Below are 18,684 nucleotides of genomic sequence, written 5' to 3'. Positions count from 1 at the left end.
AACTAGTAAAAAAAAAAAAAAAAAAGGGACCCGTGCATAAGATTTTTCACTTGGTAGAACCGTAGAAGCATAGTTACATGTTTATTTAAATAAACTATTGGAGGCCAACTTCTAGGAGTGACAGCTCACCAACGCCAAGTATTCTTACCCTGCAAAGCAATAAGCCGTGTTTTTCAGAGGGATAGGCCATTGAATGGGAACCAGTTTCAATTTAATAACAGTACCTTGCCATGTTTTCTTGGAATTTGATCAAGAGGTTCTCCTTTTCTTTGACTGTGGACATGAATTAAAGTCTGAATCATCGTTTCTAGAGGTATCTGCCATTGATTGGGAACCCAAATCAATCCCAGCACCAAGCGTTAAGTCAAATCCAAATTCCAAGTCAGACCCATTTGCCACATCCATTGGAAGCCCGGAATCACCATGGGAGACTAAAGGGGTTGACGTTATGTAGCATCTGAAACATTATTTGCAATGGGTTCAACGGATCTGCAATTGATGACTCACTTATCTCCTCCAGATCACAGTCATCACTCTGAAAGCCCATCAAACTTGAGTAAAGCTCACTTATCTCCTCCACTGAAAACCCCAAAGCTTCTAGACAGTCAATATCGTAAAAAGTGTTATGAAGGACGGAGGATGATTCACCACCATCCATAGCACTTGGGATGATTTTGGGAGAGTGACATTGACACTTGGGATGGCCTCGGGGTTGGAACCCATCATAGTTGAATTGGAAGATACCGGGATTTTGAGGATGACGACAAATGCATTCTACATGGACCCCTATTCTTTTAATCATCGGAGGAAATTCTTGGGGATAAAGAGAAGAAAGAGAGGTTTCACAGAAAAGTTCAACATGATTCCAATAACCTAGATTCAAGTCCTGAAATTGCTCCTGCAAAAAGCTCTGAGGTCTACAGGAAAAACGTAGACAATCTGACAGCTGTCCCATGTAGCTCGTTCTTTCAAACATTCGTTGACTACCATTGATGGACATATCGACTTGATAATAAAAATCGCAATAAGCATTCTCCATTCCGAAGGCAACACAGAGAGCAAATTTTGGAATTTCCGGACCAATCCAAAATGATATGTAATTTCCCATACATTGATGGTTGAACCAAATTGGAATCTCATTTCCTGGTATTGTAATCTGATATTCAGTATGGGTGATATCATTCACAGGGGATATTCTACTAGATGACTGTGCACCCATTAACATGTAGTGGCTTCTCAAACTAAAACATGTTGGTATATTTGGTGGAAGCTTTATAATTTCTGCAAACTGCGTGCAATTAGCAAATTCAAAAAATTACAATTTATGTATTTGTGAAGATAACAAAATATGTTTCTTTACTAATGTGAGAGTAAGAGAGACCTGAAGAAGTAATTTGCTAGATGATGATGAATCCAACGAGCTACAGTTTGATGCATCTACTGTTCTTATACTTTGTGGAAGTCTTGGAATTTCCCGAAGTTCATTGCAATCATGAGTATCAAGTGTGTGTAATCTTTTAAATCTGCTAATCCTTTCTGGAAGGGTAACAACATTGCTAAAGCATATGTCTAACTTCTCCAATGTGAGGGGACAACAAGAATTCAAAATAAAATCTATTTCTGAACGAATTTGGAAGAATTGAATAGACAGATAATTCAAGCGCGGAAAGGCATTGGGAAAGCCCTCATAAGATTTGCACTGTGGTTCTCTGTCAAACACCACATCCTTTGGAAACATGACATCGTTCTCAAGAGTGAGACCCACAATATGTTGTAATTTATAGATGCTATCTGGAACTGCAAGATGTACCAAATTGCTTCCGAGGAATATGTTAGTAAGCCCAGTGAGATTCCCAAATGATGGAGGCAACTCACTGATACTAGTCCCGTCCAATAATAATTGCTTTAAACTTTTCATTTCTTGCGAGATATTGGGGAACTTCTTAAGGCTTGAGCAAAGTGAAAGATCAAAAGATATAAGAGATTTCATCATGAGACAGCTGGGAAGAATTTCAAGTTTAGTGCAATCATGGAGGACCCATTCTTCAAGCTTAGCAAGACACCCAACAGAGTCATAAACCTCAACTAAATTTCTACAATAACTAAGGTTCAATTCCTTTATGTTTGGGGTCATTGATAAGTCAGGTATTTTCCTAATGAGTTCACACCAACTAAAATCCACATATGTCAAGGTTTTACACGGAAAAATCTGTAGAAGGGGAAAAAAAATTAAATATTGTTTAAAGAAGTCACAATATATAAATAATAATGATCATACCTGCATGAATGGTTTCTCTAATCGGCTACCAGACGCATTGAGTACAACCAATTTTTTAGGACAAAAATTGGATGGCAATGAAGATAATATACAGTTACTGCAAACAAGTAACCTTAGTCCATTGGGAAGATATTTAAGGTGCCCACAACTATGTACATTATCAATCATAAGCAATCTGAGATTTTTCATCTTGAAAAATTGCACCTCTAACTTCACCTTTGTTGGTGTGGGCAAGTACAACATTATGCCTTGAATTTTATCTGACCCCTAGTTTCAACAAAGCACAAAGCGAATCACGCTACACAATAGAATTCACAAAAACTATAGCAATTATCACTTTTTTAACCAAAACCATATCAATATGAGTAATTTTTTATCAAAAATAAAAAGATAAGATTAAATTTTCTTCAACATTAAAAAGGGGGAAAAGAAAAGAAATCAAAGTGATAACATCTTCCCTATGAAGAAAATGAAGAAAGATAATCAAAACAATTAATACCGTATTTTCAGTCAGCATGTCAAGAGCATCCTTATAACGCCACACTCTGCTACGTTCTCCAGGATTTTGAGGTGACTCTTGTCGAACGATTTCCCTACCCATTTTTTGTACCAAGTCATGCATCATCAAACATTTATATTGATCAACCATCATGAGACACTTATCAATAAGTTTTGGAATACCGTATAATGGGTATAAATCACAAGCTTCTAGTATATCCACAACATAATCCATGTAACGTCCCTTGAAGAAACATGCAATATCAAGAAAAATATTTTGTTCAGTATCTTCTAATCCCTCATAACTTATTTTTAGTATTTTTTGAATATCTCTATTAGGTATTTTTCTGTACTTATCTAAAGCACTTTTCCATTCAAGTGTAGTTCTTCCATACAAATCAGCACCCATTACTACTAGAGCTAGTGGAAGGCCTTTGGCGTAGCGTATAACTTCATTTACAAGTTCCAAATAATCATCACTGGGTTTGTTTCTTCTGAAGGCATGCTCACTCAAGAGTTCAGTAGCTTCACATTCATCTAATTCTTGAACCTCATAAGTTAAAAGACCATTTCCAAGATGAGCTAGTAAGTGTTTATCTCTTGTTGTTATAATTATTCTACTTCCAGAAGCAAACCAATCACATTTTCCAAGCAATTTTTCTATCTGGTCCAATTTATCCACATCATCAAGAATTATAAGAACCCTCTTGTGACAAAGAATTTCATTTATCATGTTGGTTCCTCTAGATAGGCTACACACCTTCAAGCTCCTATCTCCTAAGATCTCAAAAAGAAGTGTCTCTTGTAGTTGGATTATGCCTTCGTTTGTCTCTGACCTCTCTCTAACATTCTCTAGAAAACTTCTCCCTTCAAAGTAATTAAAAATTCTGTTGTAAACAGCTTTTATGATTGTAGTTTTACCGATTCCACCAAGGCCATAGATACCTACCATACGAACATCATTTGACTCAATATCTAAAAGCAATTTTATGGCCTCTACGCGAGAATTTATTCCAATTGGGTATTTAGCAACAAATAATGGCATCCGGTTTAATTTAGAATTTGCAATCTCTTCAACAATTCCTTGGATAAACTCAAATTCAGTGTAGCTGCCATTCACAAAGCATTTAACATGTAATGAGTTAGGCTATATATATATAAAAAATATATATATATATATATATAAACTAAATTCAAGATGTTCAGTTTCTACATTACAATTAAAGTATTGCTAAACAATGTAAACAACATGTAATAATTAATATGAGGCGAAATTGCTAATTATTTGGTAAGCTAATATAATTTTAGTTATTTTATTAACCTATAGATAAATACCATAGAAGAAGATGGCAAGAAAAAAAAAATCATCATTTAGTAAAATATAAAGAAGAATAATAATATCAAAGAACTAGGGGAAAAATGGGTAAATATCCTTACTTTTAAAATTATGTAGCAAAAACCCCTTATTTTGAAACTTTTTAGCAAAATGCCCATGTTTTGAAACTTGATTTTAGTAAAATCAAGTTCTATGCAAAACTGAATATCAATAAAATCAAGTTCTATGTACTTTGTGCCACAATAGAAGTCATTGATGTGGCTTTTCCAATTAAAAAAGGGCCACGCAGAACTCGATTTTACTAAAATCGAGTTCTCCACAATTTTTTAAGTTTGCATCGGCACTTGTTAATTTTGCTTCATTTTACTGATACAAGCCTGCTTTAATGGAAAAATCAAGAAAAATATCAACACTTGGGTGATTAAAGTACTATAGTAATTGTAGGTTCTAGTTACCTCAACTGGTAAAATCTTTGATGGTTTAATAAGAGATCTGGGGTTCAATGCTTACACTAAATATCGATTAATGTCTTAGTCTAATGATAAAAAGTTATCATCAAAATCAAGTGCCATAGGTAGAAACTCTCACTCTCTCTCAAAAAAAATAAAAAAATAAAAAAACTATAGTACTACACATAGTCAGATACTTAGGGCTCATTTGATAGTAGTATTTAAATATTGTTATTCAGTTTTCAATGTTGTAGAAATACATGTTTGAGTGTTATAGAAACTAGTCGCATTAAGTGTGATAATTTTTTCAGGATGGTCTCATTAAATATTTTATTAATACTATAATTTTAGTTATTAACCATTGGTTTTTTATTAGTTTTTAAGTTAATAAAAACCTTAAATATTCCTTTTTTTTTACCTTTAACACACACACACACATACACACATAGTGAATCTTTACACATATCTTTAAGAAAACTCTAAATATTCCATTTTCAAAAGTAATAGTGTATGAAAATTTTACATATATATATATATATATATAAGGTTAAATGAAATGTCAAAATATGGATTTTTAAATTTTCTAACTTTATTTCTTATGTAATTTCTACTACTATCAAAGAACATCTCTTTTTTAGTTACGATTAATATGGTTTCCATAGTTAGAGTTTGATTAGTTTTAAATTTAAATTTAGTACTATGATTGTATTTAATTGTTGATTTAAATTTTTAAGTGAATTTAACGGTTTATGTTACTACATTGTAAAGTTTTTAATGCTCTCCACACGGTAATCTCTATTTTATCTTTTACTTTTCCTTACAACCTCTTTATTTTCCAATCAACAATTACTAGTTGACGTTTAGTTTTTTTTCTTTATCTACTCTTTATTACTTTGTATTGGTCTCTCTCTCTCTCTCTCCCCATTGGCAACCTATCATTTTCCAAAATTTGATGATGATTCTATGACATTAAATATGCTTTATTAGTTTTTTTTTTTTTTTAATTTAGTGTTTCTAACTTGATTTTTTTTTTTTTTTTTTGTATTTCATTATTCCTTTGATGCATTGGGTGTGAGAATGAGTGTTTTCCTAACATTACTCCACTTAATGTAGACAATTTTACTTATTTAATTTAGGCAAAATATTATATTTAAAATTTTTTTTAAATAAAAAAGGAGTGGAAATATAAATAATTTAATGATATATATGAGGGATGTGGTTGAATTTAAATGTTAAATAAAATGATATGAGAAAAAAAAAATACATAACAATAAACACTAACTTATCCAAATAATTTTATGTAATATAATAATAGAACAATCTTATATACTATTTTTAATTATTTATAATGCAATATGCTAATATTTAACAATCAAAATCATAAAAATAAATAAATAAATAACTTAAAACACAAAACTAAATCCCATCAACCAATAGAGATCTAAAGAATACAAAACTTTATCAAGCTATAATAGAGATGCAAGAAAAATTAAAATAAAAATCCACCAAAAAATTAAGGGAAAAAGAGTGGGAAAGACTAACAAATTTATACTAAAAGGATGATAATAAAAAGAAATAAAGTAAAGGAAGATAAAAGGAAAGAGGAAGAGTGATATCAAGTAGAATGTTTGGGGAGATAAAAAGGTAAAGAGAAGGAGAAAGGTTGGAGAAAGTGTAAATGTTAAAAAAAAAAGTGAGTACAATTTGATTAGCACAATTTTCTTTTATTTGAATTTAAGTAAAATATTACATTTTTTCTTTTTTAAAACAAAAAGAGAGAGAAAATACAAATAATTTAATGATAAGGAAGATGTGGTTGAATTTCAATATTGATTAAAAGAGAAGAGAAGGAAAAAAAATAAGAAAAATTAAAAGATATAACAATAAACAATAAATTATCCAAATTATGCTATGTAATGGGAATACTATTTTATTTTTATCTACTATCTTTAATTTTTTATAATGTAATCAGATAAAATTTAACAATCAAAGAGAAAAATAATAATAATAATAATAATAATAATAACTTAAAACACAAAACTAGATTGTATCAACCTAAATTAGAGTTCTTAGAAACACATAAATTTATCAACCTAAAGCGGAAATGAAATAAAAAATAAAAATCCACCTAAACATTGAGAGAGAGAGAGAACCTTTTTGTGAGAGAAAACTATGCAAAAAATGGAAAAGAGTAACAAATTTATAGTAAGAGGGAAGGGATAATAAGAGACAAATAAAGGAAGATGAAGGGAAAGATGAATAGCAATATTAAAGTAGAGGGTAGTGGGGAGATGAAAAGGTAAAGGAAGAAAAAAGGCTGCAAAAAGTATAAATATTTAAAAAATAAGTGAATGTAAAAAAAAAAAAAAAAAAAAAAAAAATTATAGAAAAATTGGAAATAAAAAAGAAATATATATAGATGTTAAAACCGACAAAGATGAATATGTAAAGTCAATAATCTATATATATATATATATATATATTTAAATAATAGGAATAAATAATAAATAATAATTATGTGGCGAATGAGGTGGCGATGAAGTGGCGCAACAGGAGCTCAGCAGCAATAAATGCTATATTTCAGCTTTTAGTAATATATAGAATATAGATTAGCTGCACACCCACGCGATGCGTGAGAATATAAATATTATGTAATGAGGTGCAATATATAAAAATAAAAAAAAATAAAAAAAAATAAAAAAAAAACCATTACTTCAAGTATTGTCTATTAAAAAAAAAAATTTTCTACAAGTATTTTTTGATCTTTTTAACTCTACAAATATATCATTATTATTATTATTATTATTTAACTTCTATTGTAGTGTATTATATTTGCTTAATATACAACTAAACTTTATAAGTTTCGAATTTTTTATTCAAATTTATCATCTCTTAAGGAATAAGGAAGTTATCATAATAATCAAAACTCATTACAAAATTACAATGTTATCTTAACCAAAATTAAAATGAAACTAAAGAAATAAATAATAGTTTTTATAATAATTTATTACTCAAACAATTGGTAGGTATATTCAAATTCATGTTTCCCAAAAACTAAGTATTAACCCAAATTAAAATTCTTCCAAAGCTATAAAAGGGAAAGAGAAGACTTTCTAATGGGATAATTTAAAAAAAAAAAAAAAAAAAAAAAAAAAAAAAAAAAAAAAAAAAAAACACACACACACACAAAATACCAAACACATATTAAAAATAAAAAAATAAAAACCTTAATTAGAGTTATAAGAAAAAATACAAATTCACCAAAAGAAAGTAGAGAGAGAGAGAGAGAGAGAGAGAGAGAGAGAGAGAGAGAGAGAGAGTACTCACAGTTTTGTGTAGGAAAAATATGGATTGAATGAGAAAACAATATCAAATTTATACAAAATAAAATAGGTGAAAGAAGAGGCAAATTATAAAAAAGAGGAAGGATATATAACGGTAAACTAGTGGGGAGAAAAAGAGGCAAAAAGGAAAGGGAAGTATTAGAAGAAGTGTAACAGTAGGTGTAAAGGTAAAAGAAGAGACAAATTATAAAAAAGAGCAAGGAAGTATAACGGTAAAGTAGTGGGGAGATAAAAAGACAAAAAGGAAAGGGAAACGTTGGATAAAGTGTAACAGTAGGTGTGTGAACTAATAGGGAGAAGAAGAGTTTTTTTTTTTTTTTTTGAAAATAGGGTGAAGAAAAGTTTAAATAGAGAAAAGAAAATATAAAAAATAAATGAATGACGTGACTACTGATGTGACTCAACAAGAGCGTAGCAATAGTAAATGCTACACTTCAGCTTTAAGTAATATATAGATACTTTTTAGAAGTATGGATGGCAATTTTGCCACACCCCGCTTAACTCGCCCACACGGGTTTTCCCCGCTTTGTCCCACACGGGTTTTCCCCACCTCGCAAAGGTGGTGGGGCGGGGATGGGGTAAGATTTTAGCCCCGCACCATGGGGCAGGGCGTGGATGGGTTTAAACTTTTTAAACCCATCCCGTCCAGCCCCTCCCCGTTCCCACCCCGCCCCACGTTGCTAAGGGATATAATTGTAAATTTTTCATAACCTAAAACCCAATTATTTAAACAAACATATCAATATTAACTTATTTTATTCTACTCAATGTGATTCTTTGCCTTTATTTTATTATGTGTTATACTATGAGATTTTTTTTTTTTTTTTGCGATTATCTTGTTAAACGCTTGGATATACTATTCAAAATTTTTTTTTTCTAAAAATTGATTTGATTTGATGGGATAAATTTAGTTGTAATTTCAAGTATATTTTAATTAATGAAATAGGTTTCATTAAAAAAATTGTATTAGTTGTAGGGCAAATTAACAAAAAGTAGAGTTTTACAAGGTGAGGCGAGGCTTCGCGAGGCCCTAAGGGGCAGGGATGGGGTTAGAAAGTTTTCCCCGTCATGCGGGACGGGACGGGGCTGGGACGAAGACCCCATCCTTCAGACCTACCCTGCCCCATTGTCATCCCTAGTCAAAAGTGTTATTGTTATTTAAATACTAAAAACTGTTATTTAAATAATAGTGTCAAAACTCCCCCCCCCCCCCCCCCTTACTTATATAGGCCTGCTCTACTACAATATTACACGTATTGACTTTTAATTTCTAATTGAAGTACACCTGCTGACTCATCATCACTTCCAAGTTCCAAGTACCAACAATCAATAAAATAATAATATAATTAAGAATTTTATCATATAAGCTACTTCACCATTAAGGTCTGTTTGGATACAGCTTATTTTTGCTAAAATTGAACTGAAAACACTGTAGTGAAATAATTTTTAAATGTGTAAATAGTGATGTGGGACCAATTTTTAATGAAAAAGTTGTTGAAATGTGTAATTTGTGGGACCCGTGAACAATGCACGGGTGCACTATTCACAGTTGACTTGTCAACAATTGCGGACTGAACAAAAAGAAGAGAAAACACGTGAAACACGAAACGCAGCCGTGGACGTGGAATCCAAACACATACTTAGTAACTTTAGTACTTTATAAACAAAATTTTAGCCTCAGTCACCATAAAAAATTACTTTATTTATTTTACCACTTTATTTTATAAAACACTTAGTATCAATAGTTTTATATTTTTTACCTCTTCATTTAAATATTATTTTTTACTCTTTTTTTATTATTTCTTTATTCTTTTTCTATGCTTCTTATTCTCTTCCAATCAGTGGCCTCTCTCTCATCTAAAGCAAGACCTACATCTACCTCCACCGACACAACCAACCCAGTCACAGCCATCCACTGCCACAGCCACAACTAGCCCACTACAAATCTGATATTTAAAAAAAATAAAAATAAAAATAAAAAAACACAAAAAAAAAACACAAAAAAAAAAACAAAAACAAAAACAAAAACAAAAAAAAACAAAACACAACAACAACAACAAATACCACCACTACCACCATCACAAACCCACCCATAACCCACTACAACACATTACTATAAACTCACCCTCATAAAAAAAATTTCATATCAAACCCACCAAACAAACACAAACGCAACACACCTCACCAACAACCACCACATTGAACAAAAGACAGTACAAAGAGATTTTATTAAAAACTAGGACTCTCTTTGAATTATAGTACTTTACAAGCACTAATGCTCGACTCCCACACACTGACACTAGTGCACTGCACACACGGCACTTACTCACCAAAATACACTTGCACACACCTCACTTCTTTAGACACCCAGACCTAGGTACTGATACCAGCCAAGACTTATTTTCAACTTTGTTGCACACCACTCTACATGCTTGGCTTACGACACACACCACACTTCACCTTTCACCACTTCACACTGCACCTGACTTCACACTACTTCACCTAACACTTCACACACGGCTTGGTGCTTTTATGACACCCAAAAAACTGAGCACCATTTATGTATTTATACTTGTTCTATGTCGGTTAAGAATTTTCTAGCTTCATCTTTTTAATGACAATAAAATACTATCTTTCTCCAAGCTTTTAGATATTGTACAAAGTTGTGGCTGAAATTTATTTAGTCAAGGAAGTCTCTAGGAAATTTCGGAGAGAGAGAAATTGAGATAAACTCTAGATATTTTTAGAGAAAGAGAGAGAGGCAGTGCTTGATGTTTAACACTCCTCCTCAAGACTGACTCTCTCTCGGTTCCACCTTGGTCACCATACCATACCCTCAGCGCTTGTTTCAATCCATAAAGTGCTCTTCGTAGCTTATAGACATTGTCTAGCTAGGCTTTGCTCTCAAATCTCTTTGGCTGCTCCATGTAAACTTCTTAATCCAACTTTCCATGTAGGAAAGCATTCTTTACATCATCCATTTGCCCTAACTTCTAAGATTTACTCACCACAAGTGCTAACAGGATGGTACAGTGGTGATCTTTGCCACTGGACTAAACAAGTGCTAACAGGATGGTACAGTGGTGATCTTTGCCACTGGACTAAACGTTTCATCATAGTCTATCCCATAGTGTTGAGAGAATCCTTGATTTACTAGGCGAGCCTTGTATCTTTCTACTGATTCATTGGCATGAGTCTGAATTTTACATGCCCATTTAATGGGTTTCCTATCCTTGGGCTTTGGCACTTGCTTTAATGTGTGAATTTCTTCTTCAATTCTTGGTCAATCCTCCTCTAGTGTCCTATGGTGAACACTAGTTTGCCAAGGATGAGTTACTTCTCTAGACTCTAGCTCACCTTCATCTTCAAAAGATTGTAACTCATTAGTTACAATGAACAAATCTTTCCCAGGCTACTCCCCCATGCTCTTAGGCATTTTCTCTTCATCTTCCTTTAAGACTAGTAGCATTGCTTCCTCCTTTTTTGCTTCTTCAACTAGCTTTGTCACAGCAAGAGATGATTCAACAACCCATTCTCCTTCGCTGTCATCTTCTTGGTTGTAGGATATCGCTATATTTCCTTGAGCCATTCTCCACTTGAATCGACAATCTCGAGCAAAGTGACCCATTTTTCCACACTTGAAACACTTGGCATTACGATTTTTGTAACCCGTGGATTGTTGATCAATATTGTCGCGACTTCCTTGAGCTCCTCAATCTTGAGAGCTCTCCTCTTCTCTATCTTCTTCATTTCTATTCTTAGAACCTGCATTAAATCTTCTCTTGGGTTGGTCTTTATAGTAACCGCTAAAGAGTGCCTCCTCTTCACTCTTTAGTGAGACCCTAGTGATTTGCTTAACCAACGCTTCTTGATCAGCTAGCAAATTTTCCAATTTTACTAATGATGGTTGGACAGGCCAACCTTGCATGGCAGCTACGAAACTTTTATATTCAGGTCTCAACCCATGAATAATTATCCTTCTCATTTTTGAATTAGAAATATTTGATGCAGAATCTAATTCAGAGATTTTGCAACAAAGAGACTTTACCTTGGTGAAGTATTGAGTGATTGTCATATCTCGTTGTGCCACTGACATTAGCTCGTTCCCAAGCAATTGTAGCCTTACATCATTCTTCTTTGAAAGTAGTGTCGAAAAGGTGTCCCACGCTTCCTTTGGTGTGTTTACGCGCCTAATATGCTCCAGCATCTCTTCCTCAATGCTTGTCTTGATAGCAAACAAAGCTTTCCCAGCTTTAATCTTCCACTTCCGCAATGCTTTGATGATCTCAGGAGGTGTGGTTTTGCCATCGGCCACAATCTCCCACAAATCTTGCCCTTGCAAGTAGGATTCCATACAAGTCGACCATGTGTTGTAATTCTAGTTATTAAGCCTTCTAATGCTACCAACAGTTTGGAGGTCTGCCATCACAACTTGGTGAAATCTCTCGCACTACCAAATAAGCTTGGTCCCAAACCACTTGCTTCGCGTCCCAAACTGTACACAAGCAAAATGAACACTTCCAAAAATACTATTTTTGACACCATAAACACAGTCCCTGACCGCCTCACTCTAATACCAAATTGTTGAGCAAAAGACTGCACAAAGAGTTTTTATTAAAAACCTTTGAATTACAACACTTTACAAGCACTAATGCTTGACTCCCACACATTGACACTAGTGCACTGCACACACGGCACTTACTCACCAAATACACTTGCACACACCTCACTTCTTTAGACACCTAGGTACTGACACCAACCAAGTCTTATTTTCAACTTTGCTTCACACCACTCTACACACTTGGCTTATGACATACACCACACTTCACTTCACCTTTCACCACTTCACACTGCACTTGACTTCACACTACTACTTCACCTAACACTTCACACACACGGCTTGGTGCTTTTATAAAAACTGAGCACCATTTCTATATGAGATTTACTAACATGAGCCCTTAGGGCATATATTAGTAATCCATTTTAGGAAATTTTTTATGGAAAAATGAAAAAGTAATTCACTGTTTTGACAGCTTTTTCAATTTTTCATAAAAGTTTTTTCCAAAATGGATGGTTAATGTGTGACCTAAGGACACACATTAACTGGACCCTTACTATATTTATACTTGTTCTATGTCGGTTAAAAAAGCTTCTAGCTTCATCTTTTTAATGACAATAAAATACTTTCTCCAAGCTTTTAGATATTGTACAAACTTGCGATTGAAATTTATTTAGTCAAGGAAGTCTCTAGGAAATTGCGGATAGAGAGAAATTGAGATAAACTCTAGATATTTCTAGAGAAAGAGAGAGAGGCAGTGCTTGATGTTTAACACACTACAAACCCACCTCACCAACCACCAGAAACAACCACAAAACTGCAGCAACACACCATCATCGCCATCACAACCAAAACCAACCACAAAATCAATTGAAACCCAAAGCCATCAAAATACATACACACAAAATCAGTTGAAACCCATCACAAAATATGCCCAAATGAAATACATACATACATCTTTCTTTTATGGCTTGTTTGGATGGAGGGGGAAAGGAGGGGGAGTAGAGGGAAATAAAGAAGAGTTGGCTAAAAATAAGCTAATTTTGTGCTAAATCTACTCTATTCTACTCCCACTGCCTCTCTGTCTCCCTCAATCCAAATGGACCATTACACTTTCTCAAAAAAAAAAAAAAAAAAAAAAAAAAAAGAATTCGAGACCCAATTGACAGAGAACCATCATGTAAATATATAAAATATTGATATTTTGTTATAGCTTTGAGCTACAGTACACTTCCATTGATGGCAGTTCACTGTAGCTCAAGTGGTAAAATTTCTAGCAATAGCACCACTATTGTAGCATCATTTTTATTATATTAGATGTTAAAAATAGCATTTTGGCAATTTGGCACCACTAACACTAATGCTTTTAAGTCCGACTATCGCCTACTGTCTGAAGCTGCTGAAAAAGATAATGCCTCTACTTCAAATCCGGAGTTTAAGAAGAAGTTTTGGTCTGGTATTTGGAAGCTCAAAATTCCTGGAAAGGTCAAACACTACCTATGGAAAGCCTACTCAAACACTCTGCCAACTAAACAAAATCTGCAGAAAAGAAAGATTTTAAATGACTCAACCTTTCACTTGTATTCCAAGGAAAATGAATCCTCAATGCATGCCCTATGGGACTGCGAGAAGATTCAGGAGGTTTGGTCTCATATTTTCAGGTGGGTGGATCGTTCTAAAACCTATGTTGGCTCTTTCTCGGATCTTCTGGTGCTGGTATGTGAAAAGCCACAGTTAGTAGAGATGTTGCCATTACTGCTTGGTTTCTCTGGAATGACAGGAATAAAACCAGGATTACGGAAGTCTCAACCCCACTGGATAGGATAGCCAAAGCTGCAAGTGATTTTCTTCAGTGGATTCGTTGTTCAAACTACCCAGGAATGAAGACTAAACCTACCGCAAAGTTGGAAAGATGGATCCCCCCCCATCCCCGCCCCCCTCCCTCCGACTCTCTAAAAACCAACTTTGATGGTGCAATTTTTCAGGAGCCCGATGAGGCTGGCACTGGGGTGGTCATTCGTAACTTTACGGGTGAAGTTATGGTGGCTCTTTCTGAAAAAATTACAAAGCCTTCCTCCGTGAGCATTCTTGAGTCCATTGTACCTAGAAGAGCTGTCCAGTTTGTTCGTGAGTTGGATTTCGATCACTCTTATTTTGAAGGAGACTTGAGATTTTTATTTCGTCTTTACGAAATAGTGACATGTTTTCCTCTTCTTTTGGTCACCTTATTCAAGACATTTCGTCTTTTGCTCGCTCTCTTAAAGCTTTTCCCTCTCTCATATTGTTAGACAAAGTAATATTGTTGCTCATGCCTTAGCCAAAAGCAAGGTCATCTTTCCCACTTTCAGTCTTCCACGGTTCCACCAGATATTAATAATGTAGTCTTATTTGATTTACCAGCTCATTAATAAATTTTCATGCGGGCCTTTCTTCTCAAAAAATAAAAATAAAAAGAAGAAGAGAAACTTGAATTGAACACAAGGAGAGAGATAAATACCGCAGTAAATTGAACTGGTGCGAGCAGCGACGGTTTGGGTGGAGGCTAGATGGTGCTTTTTGCAGCAAACTGCTTAAAGCTATAAGGTTAGTACTTTTTTTTTTTTTTTTTTTTTTTTTTTTTTTTTTTTTTTTTAATTCGGTTTGTTTTGGGAGTAATGGCGGTGAGGTTTGGGTTTGAACTTTGAACATATAAGATTTTGTTTTGTTTTTATTTGGAGGAGTCCTAATTTAGAAGGTTTTTTTTTTTTTTAATTTTTTTTTTATTGCGATCTTTTGTTGCTTGTAGTAGTCTGGTATTTTGGAGGAGCTATGGCCAGTGTTTGGGTCAGATTCTATTTTTGTTTTGATTTCTTTAAATAAAAGTTTTGTTTCTGGGGTTCTTTTGAAACTATTTTAAGATCTAAGGATTGATATATTTTTCAAAATTCTAAGGGGGCTGGTAAGTAAATAATACTTAATTTTTGAGCAAATTTCTTCCTTTAACCCTACTGTTAATAGATATTTTGAAAAGTCAGGGGGGCCATGTAACATTAGATTAAAGAAAAAATTATTTTGTCACTTTTTTTGGGGTAGCAAATTAACTTTTGGCCCGAAGTTGCATGAAGAGTCCCATTAGATAATAATATAATATTATTTGGGATCCCAATTACTTCAAAAAATTCATAAAGCTTTTTTTATTTTCTTTTTTTCATTTTTCAACATTTTTATAAATTGTTGATATTATTATCTTTTACTTGTTTTCTTCAAAATCATTAATATCATATTTTTATTTACCACTCATCAGAGAAAAAAAAAAAAATTTACATTACAAATTTTTTTTTTTTTTAAGAAACACATTACTCAATTTTTATTAATAACATATAAGTGAAATTTCTAATTTATAATTGCTAAGATAACTCCGCTTCGTTTGTTTCGCTTACACATTTTACAATATTTATTTCGAAGTAAAATGTGGTCAAGTGTAAAAGTCAAGCCAAAAACATGTAAAAAAAATTTACAGTCAAAGCAAGCATAAAATATTTTACAATTTCATTCACACAACCCTCCCCTCTCTCCCATGAACCAAACCATCAAGCCACTCGTCACCGGCCATTGATCCACTCATTAGCGCCACTCATTACCAGCTCCACCACCACCATCATCGACTCCACTCAATGGTCATTGGTTTGAACTTCCTAAGTTTTTGTTTTGTTTTGGTTTCTTTTTTCGGTTATCCTCCATCACTGGCTCCACCTCCTCCGTTATCAGTTCATCCACCAGTTCTTAGATCTGTTTTTTTTTTTTTTTTTTTTTGGTTAATTTCCGCGTGGCTTTTACCGATCTGGGTACTTTGGATGGTTTGTGGGTCGTGGTGGTGGCTGGGTTTGTGGGTTACAGTGGATGGCTGGGATCGTGTATGGGTTGTGGTGGGTGGCTATGACGGTTTCTGGGTCATGGTGGTTGCTGGGTTCATGGGTTGCAGTGGGTGGTTGGCGGGCTAGCTACTCTCTCTTTCTCTCCAATCTGTGGATTTGAGTGGTCGATGGCAATGGATTGGTGTTTGCCGATTTGGTGGTGGTTGCTTGGATTTGATATGTTGTTAGATTAAGATTATTTTTTTTTTTTTTTTCATTTTACTAATGAAAAGGATTTCTTGGCATTTTCAGGTAGGCAACTAAAAACTGCAAGTTCAAATTATTTTACATATGAAACAATTTTACAGAAACAAATGGGGCGGAATATTAATCTGTAGGTAATTAACTAGCGTAGTATGAGATATGACAAGAAAAGAATACTTTCATAATTTAGTAAAATTCAAAGTAAAAAAAAAAAAAATGTATAGTAACAGATATAGTTATAATTTGATAATAAACTTTAATGGTCATCACAAACCAATAAAACTCTTAAAAGAACAACTAACCAGAGTAGTCCTCCCTCCCAAAAAAAAAAAAAAAGCCAGAGTAAAAAAATAAATACCTGTCATTGACCTTGAAGTGCCAACCAGAATAACCTGCTGCTTCATGTAGAGCATCCCTCCACCTTTGTACGCTATTTTTAAATCTTTGTTCATGCTTGGTTAGTGCTTCCTCAAACTTTTCTCTTTGGTAACGAACATATGATGGCTCCACCATGTAAAAAACTGGTTGTACTATCTGGTTATTTTTGTTCCTACACTCAACAATCTTAGCAAGTTCATCTAAACACCAAGTGGAAGATGCATAGTTTTCAGAAAATATGATTATTGACATGGTTGAGTTCTCAATGATGTTGATAAGCACATCAGAAATTTTATCTCCCTTTTTGAGATCATTATCAATGAAGGTGTCAATACCTTGTTGGCATAAAGCATGATACAAATGACTTGTAAAACCACGGCGGGTATCTATACCTGTAAAACTCAAGAAGACATTAAATTTCTTGGATTGATGGGTGAAAAGGGAAGATGAGGTTCCTTTGCTGGTCACAAGTTCCATTGGAATTTATGATCGGCGGACGGATGAGAAGATTTGGAAGGAGGAGAAGGAAAGCTCTCAAAGATGAATTAGGAAGAGGGTAAGTGAATGAATGGAAGCAAGAGGAGACTTTAATGTGTTGACCTGCTTTTCAGTGTGAACATTATCTTTTATAGCTTTCAAGTGGCAACTGGCAATTAATGTTTTTTACATTGCAATATTATTTATGGAAGTTTTTCAAACTTTTCGCATCGCAAAATTACAATAGGCTGTTTGTACCACCGTTTTTAGTATTTAAATATTAAAATTTGTGGGCCTTAAAAAAACTACGCGTTTAATAAGTGTGTTTTTTTACTGGGGTGTGTGAGTTATATTGCTTAATTTAGGGTGTTTAAACACTGAATTTAAAAAACTCTTCTTACTAGTTTTCAATTTTCAAATAACATTACTCAATGATATTTTAGTAAATATTTTAAAAACTGTAAGTCTTACTAATTAAACTGTCATAACTTAAAAAAAAAAAATACATACATACCAAATATATAATTATGTTTTTTCACTTTCAAAAAGACATTATTAGAAATATAGTACTAAAAACATTTTTTGTATTATAAATACTTTAAATACGTGTTTTCACAAAAAATTTTAAACCATAATTTTCACGTCATTTTACACAACAATACTCAACCACATCTTCCAAAAGATTCGGTGCGTATTTTTTTTTTTTTTGTGCATCAAATTAAAAGATTCGGTGCCATCAATACTCGCTACCTAAAAAGCAAAAATTTAATTAAACATTTTTTTTTTTGAAAAAGACAAGGACTAAAGACACACAAGAGAGTGAGAACCCAACGCACAACATACAAAAGCCGATAACTCTTGAATGTTATGGGAAGGCTTTAAATATTAGGCTGTGTTTGGTTGCTGTAAAACGTTTTCCGGAAAATACATATTTTCCGGAAATGCTAATTTCCGGAAAAGGAAAATGTTTCCATGTGTTTGGTTGCATTTCAAAAAATTTTTCGGAAAATATTTTCTGGTGTTTGGAAAAGAAGAAGGAAAACACAAAATCCAGAAAAAATCATCAACGACTCCTCTCTCGCCGGCGCGATCTCGCGATCAACAGCGACGGCGCGATCTCGCGATCGACGCTTCGCGAGATCGCGGCGTCGATCGCGATCAACGGCGACGGCGCGATCTCGCGATCGACGCTTCGCGAGATCGCGGCGTCGATCGCGATCAACGGCGCGCGACGGCGCGATCTCGCGATCGACGCTTCGCGAGATCGTG

At 33.8% G+C, this 18,684-nt stretch overlaps 2 protein-coding genes across 2 annotated transcripts; both read right to left on the bottom strand.

Moving 5' to 3' along the window:
• Window positions 1-418: 418 nt before the first annotated feature.
• On the bottom strand, window positions 419-11,533 carry LOC115949947 (TMV resistance protein N-like). Its single transcript, XM_031067207.1, has 5 exons — window positions 11,322-11,533; window positions 2,778-3,885; window positions 2,279-2,545; window positions 1,382-2,209; window positions 419-1,288 (listed from the first exon to the last, which is right to left on the bottom strand). The coding sequence occupies exons 1-5, from the start codon at window positions 11,531-11,533 to the stop codon at window positions 419-421; spliced, it is 3,285 nt and encodes a 1,094-aa protein (XP_030923067.1).
• Window positions 11,534-16,616: 5,083 nt separating this feature from the next.
• Window positions 16,617-17,415, bottom strand: LOC115949946 (TMV resistance protein N-like). The gene is made up of 2 exons (XM_031067206.1): window positions 16,919-17,415; window positions 16,617-16,623 (listed from the first exon to the last, which is right to left on the bottom strand). Exons 1-2 carry the CDS (start codon window positions 17,413-17,415, stop codon window positions 16,617-16,619), a joined length of 504 nt encoding a protein of 167 aa, XP_030923066.1.
• Between the last annotated feature and the right edge of the window lie 1,269 nt (window positions 17,416-18,684).

This window comes from Quercus lobata, chromosome 6 (genome assembly GCF_001633185.2).
Source record: "Quercus lobata isolate SW786 chromosome 6, ValleyOak3.0 Primary Assembly, whole genome shotgun sequence".
Classification (NCBI taxonomy): Eukaryota; Viridiplantae; Streptophyta; class Magnoliopsida; order Fagales; family Fagaceae; genus Quercus; species Quercus lobata.
This window is presented reverse-complemented; position numbering and strand designations above follow the sequence as displayed.

Bases quoted from the DNA above. Each gene is read 5' to 3' on its own strand.
- LOC115949947 (XM_031067207.1), bottom strand. From the start codon at position 11,533: ATGGGTCACTTTGCTCGAGATTGTCGATTCAAGTGGAGAATGGCTCAA. The intron at 2,546-2,777 runs GTATTAATTGTT...TGTTGAAACTAG, and splicing joins ACATGCTGACTGAAAATACG to GGGTCAGATAAAATTCAAGG. The intron at 2,210-2,278 runs GTATGATCATTA...CCCCTTCTACAG, and splicing joins TAGAGAAACCATTCATGCAG to ATTTTTCCGTGTAAAACCTT.
- LOC115949946 (XM_031067206.1), bottom strand. From the start codon at position 17,415: ATGGAACTTGTGACCAGCAAAGGAACCTCATCTTCCCTTTTCACCCAT.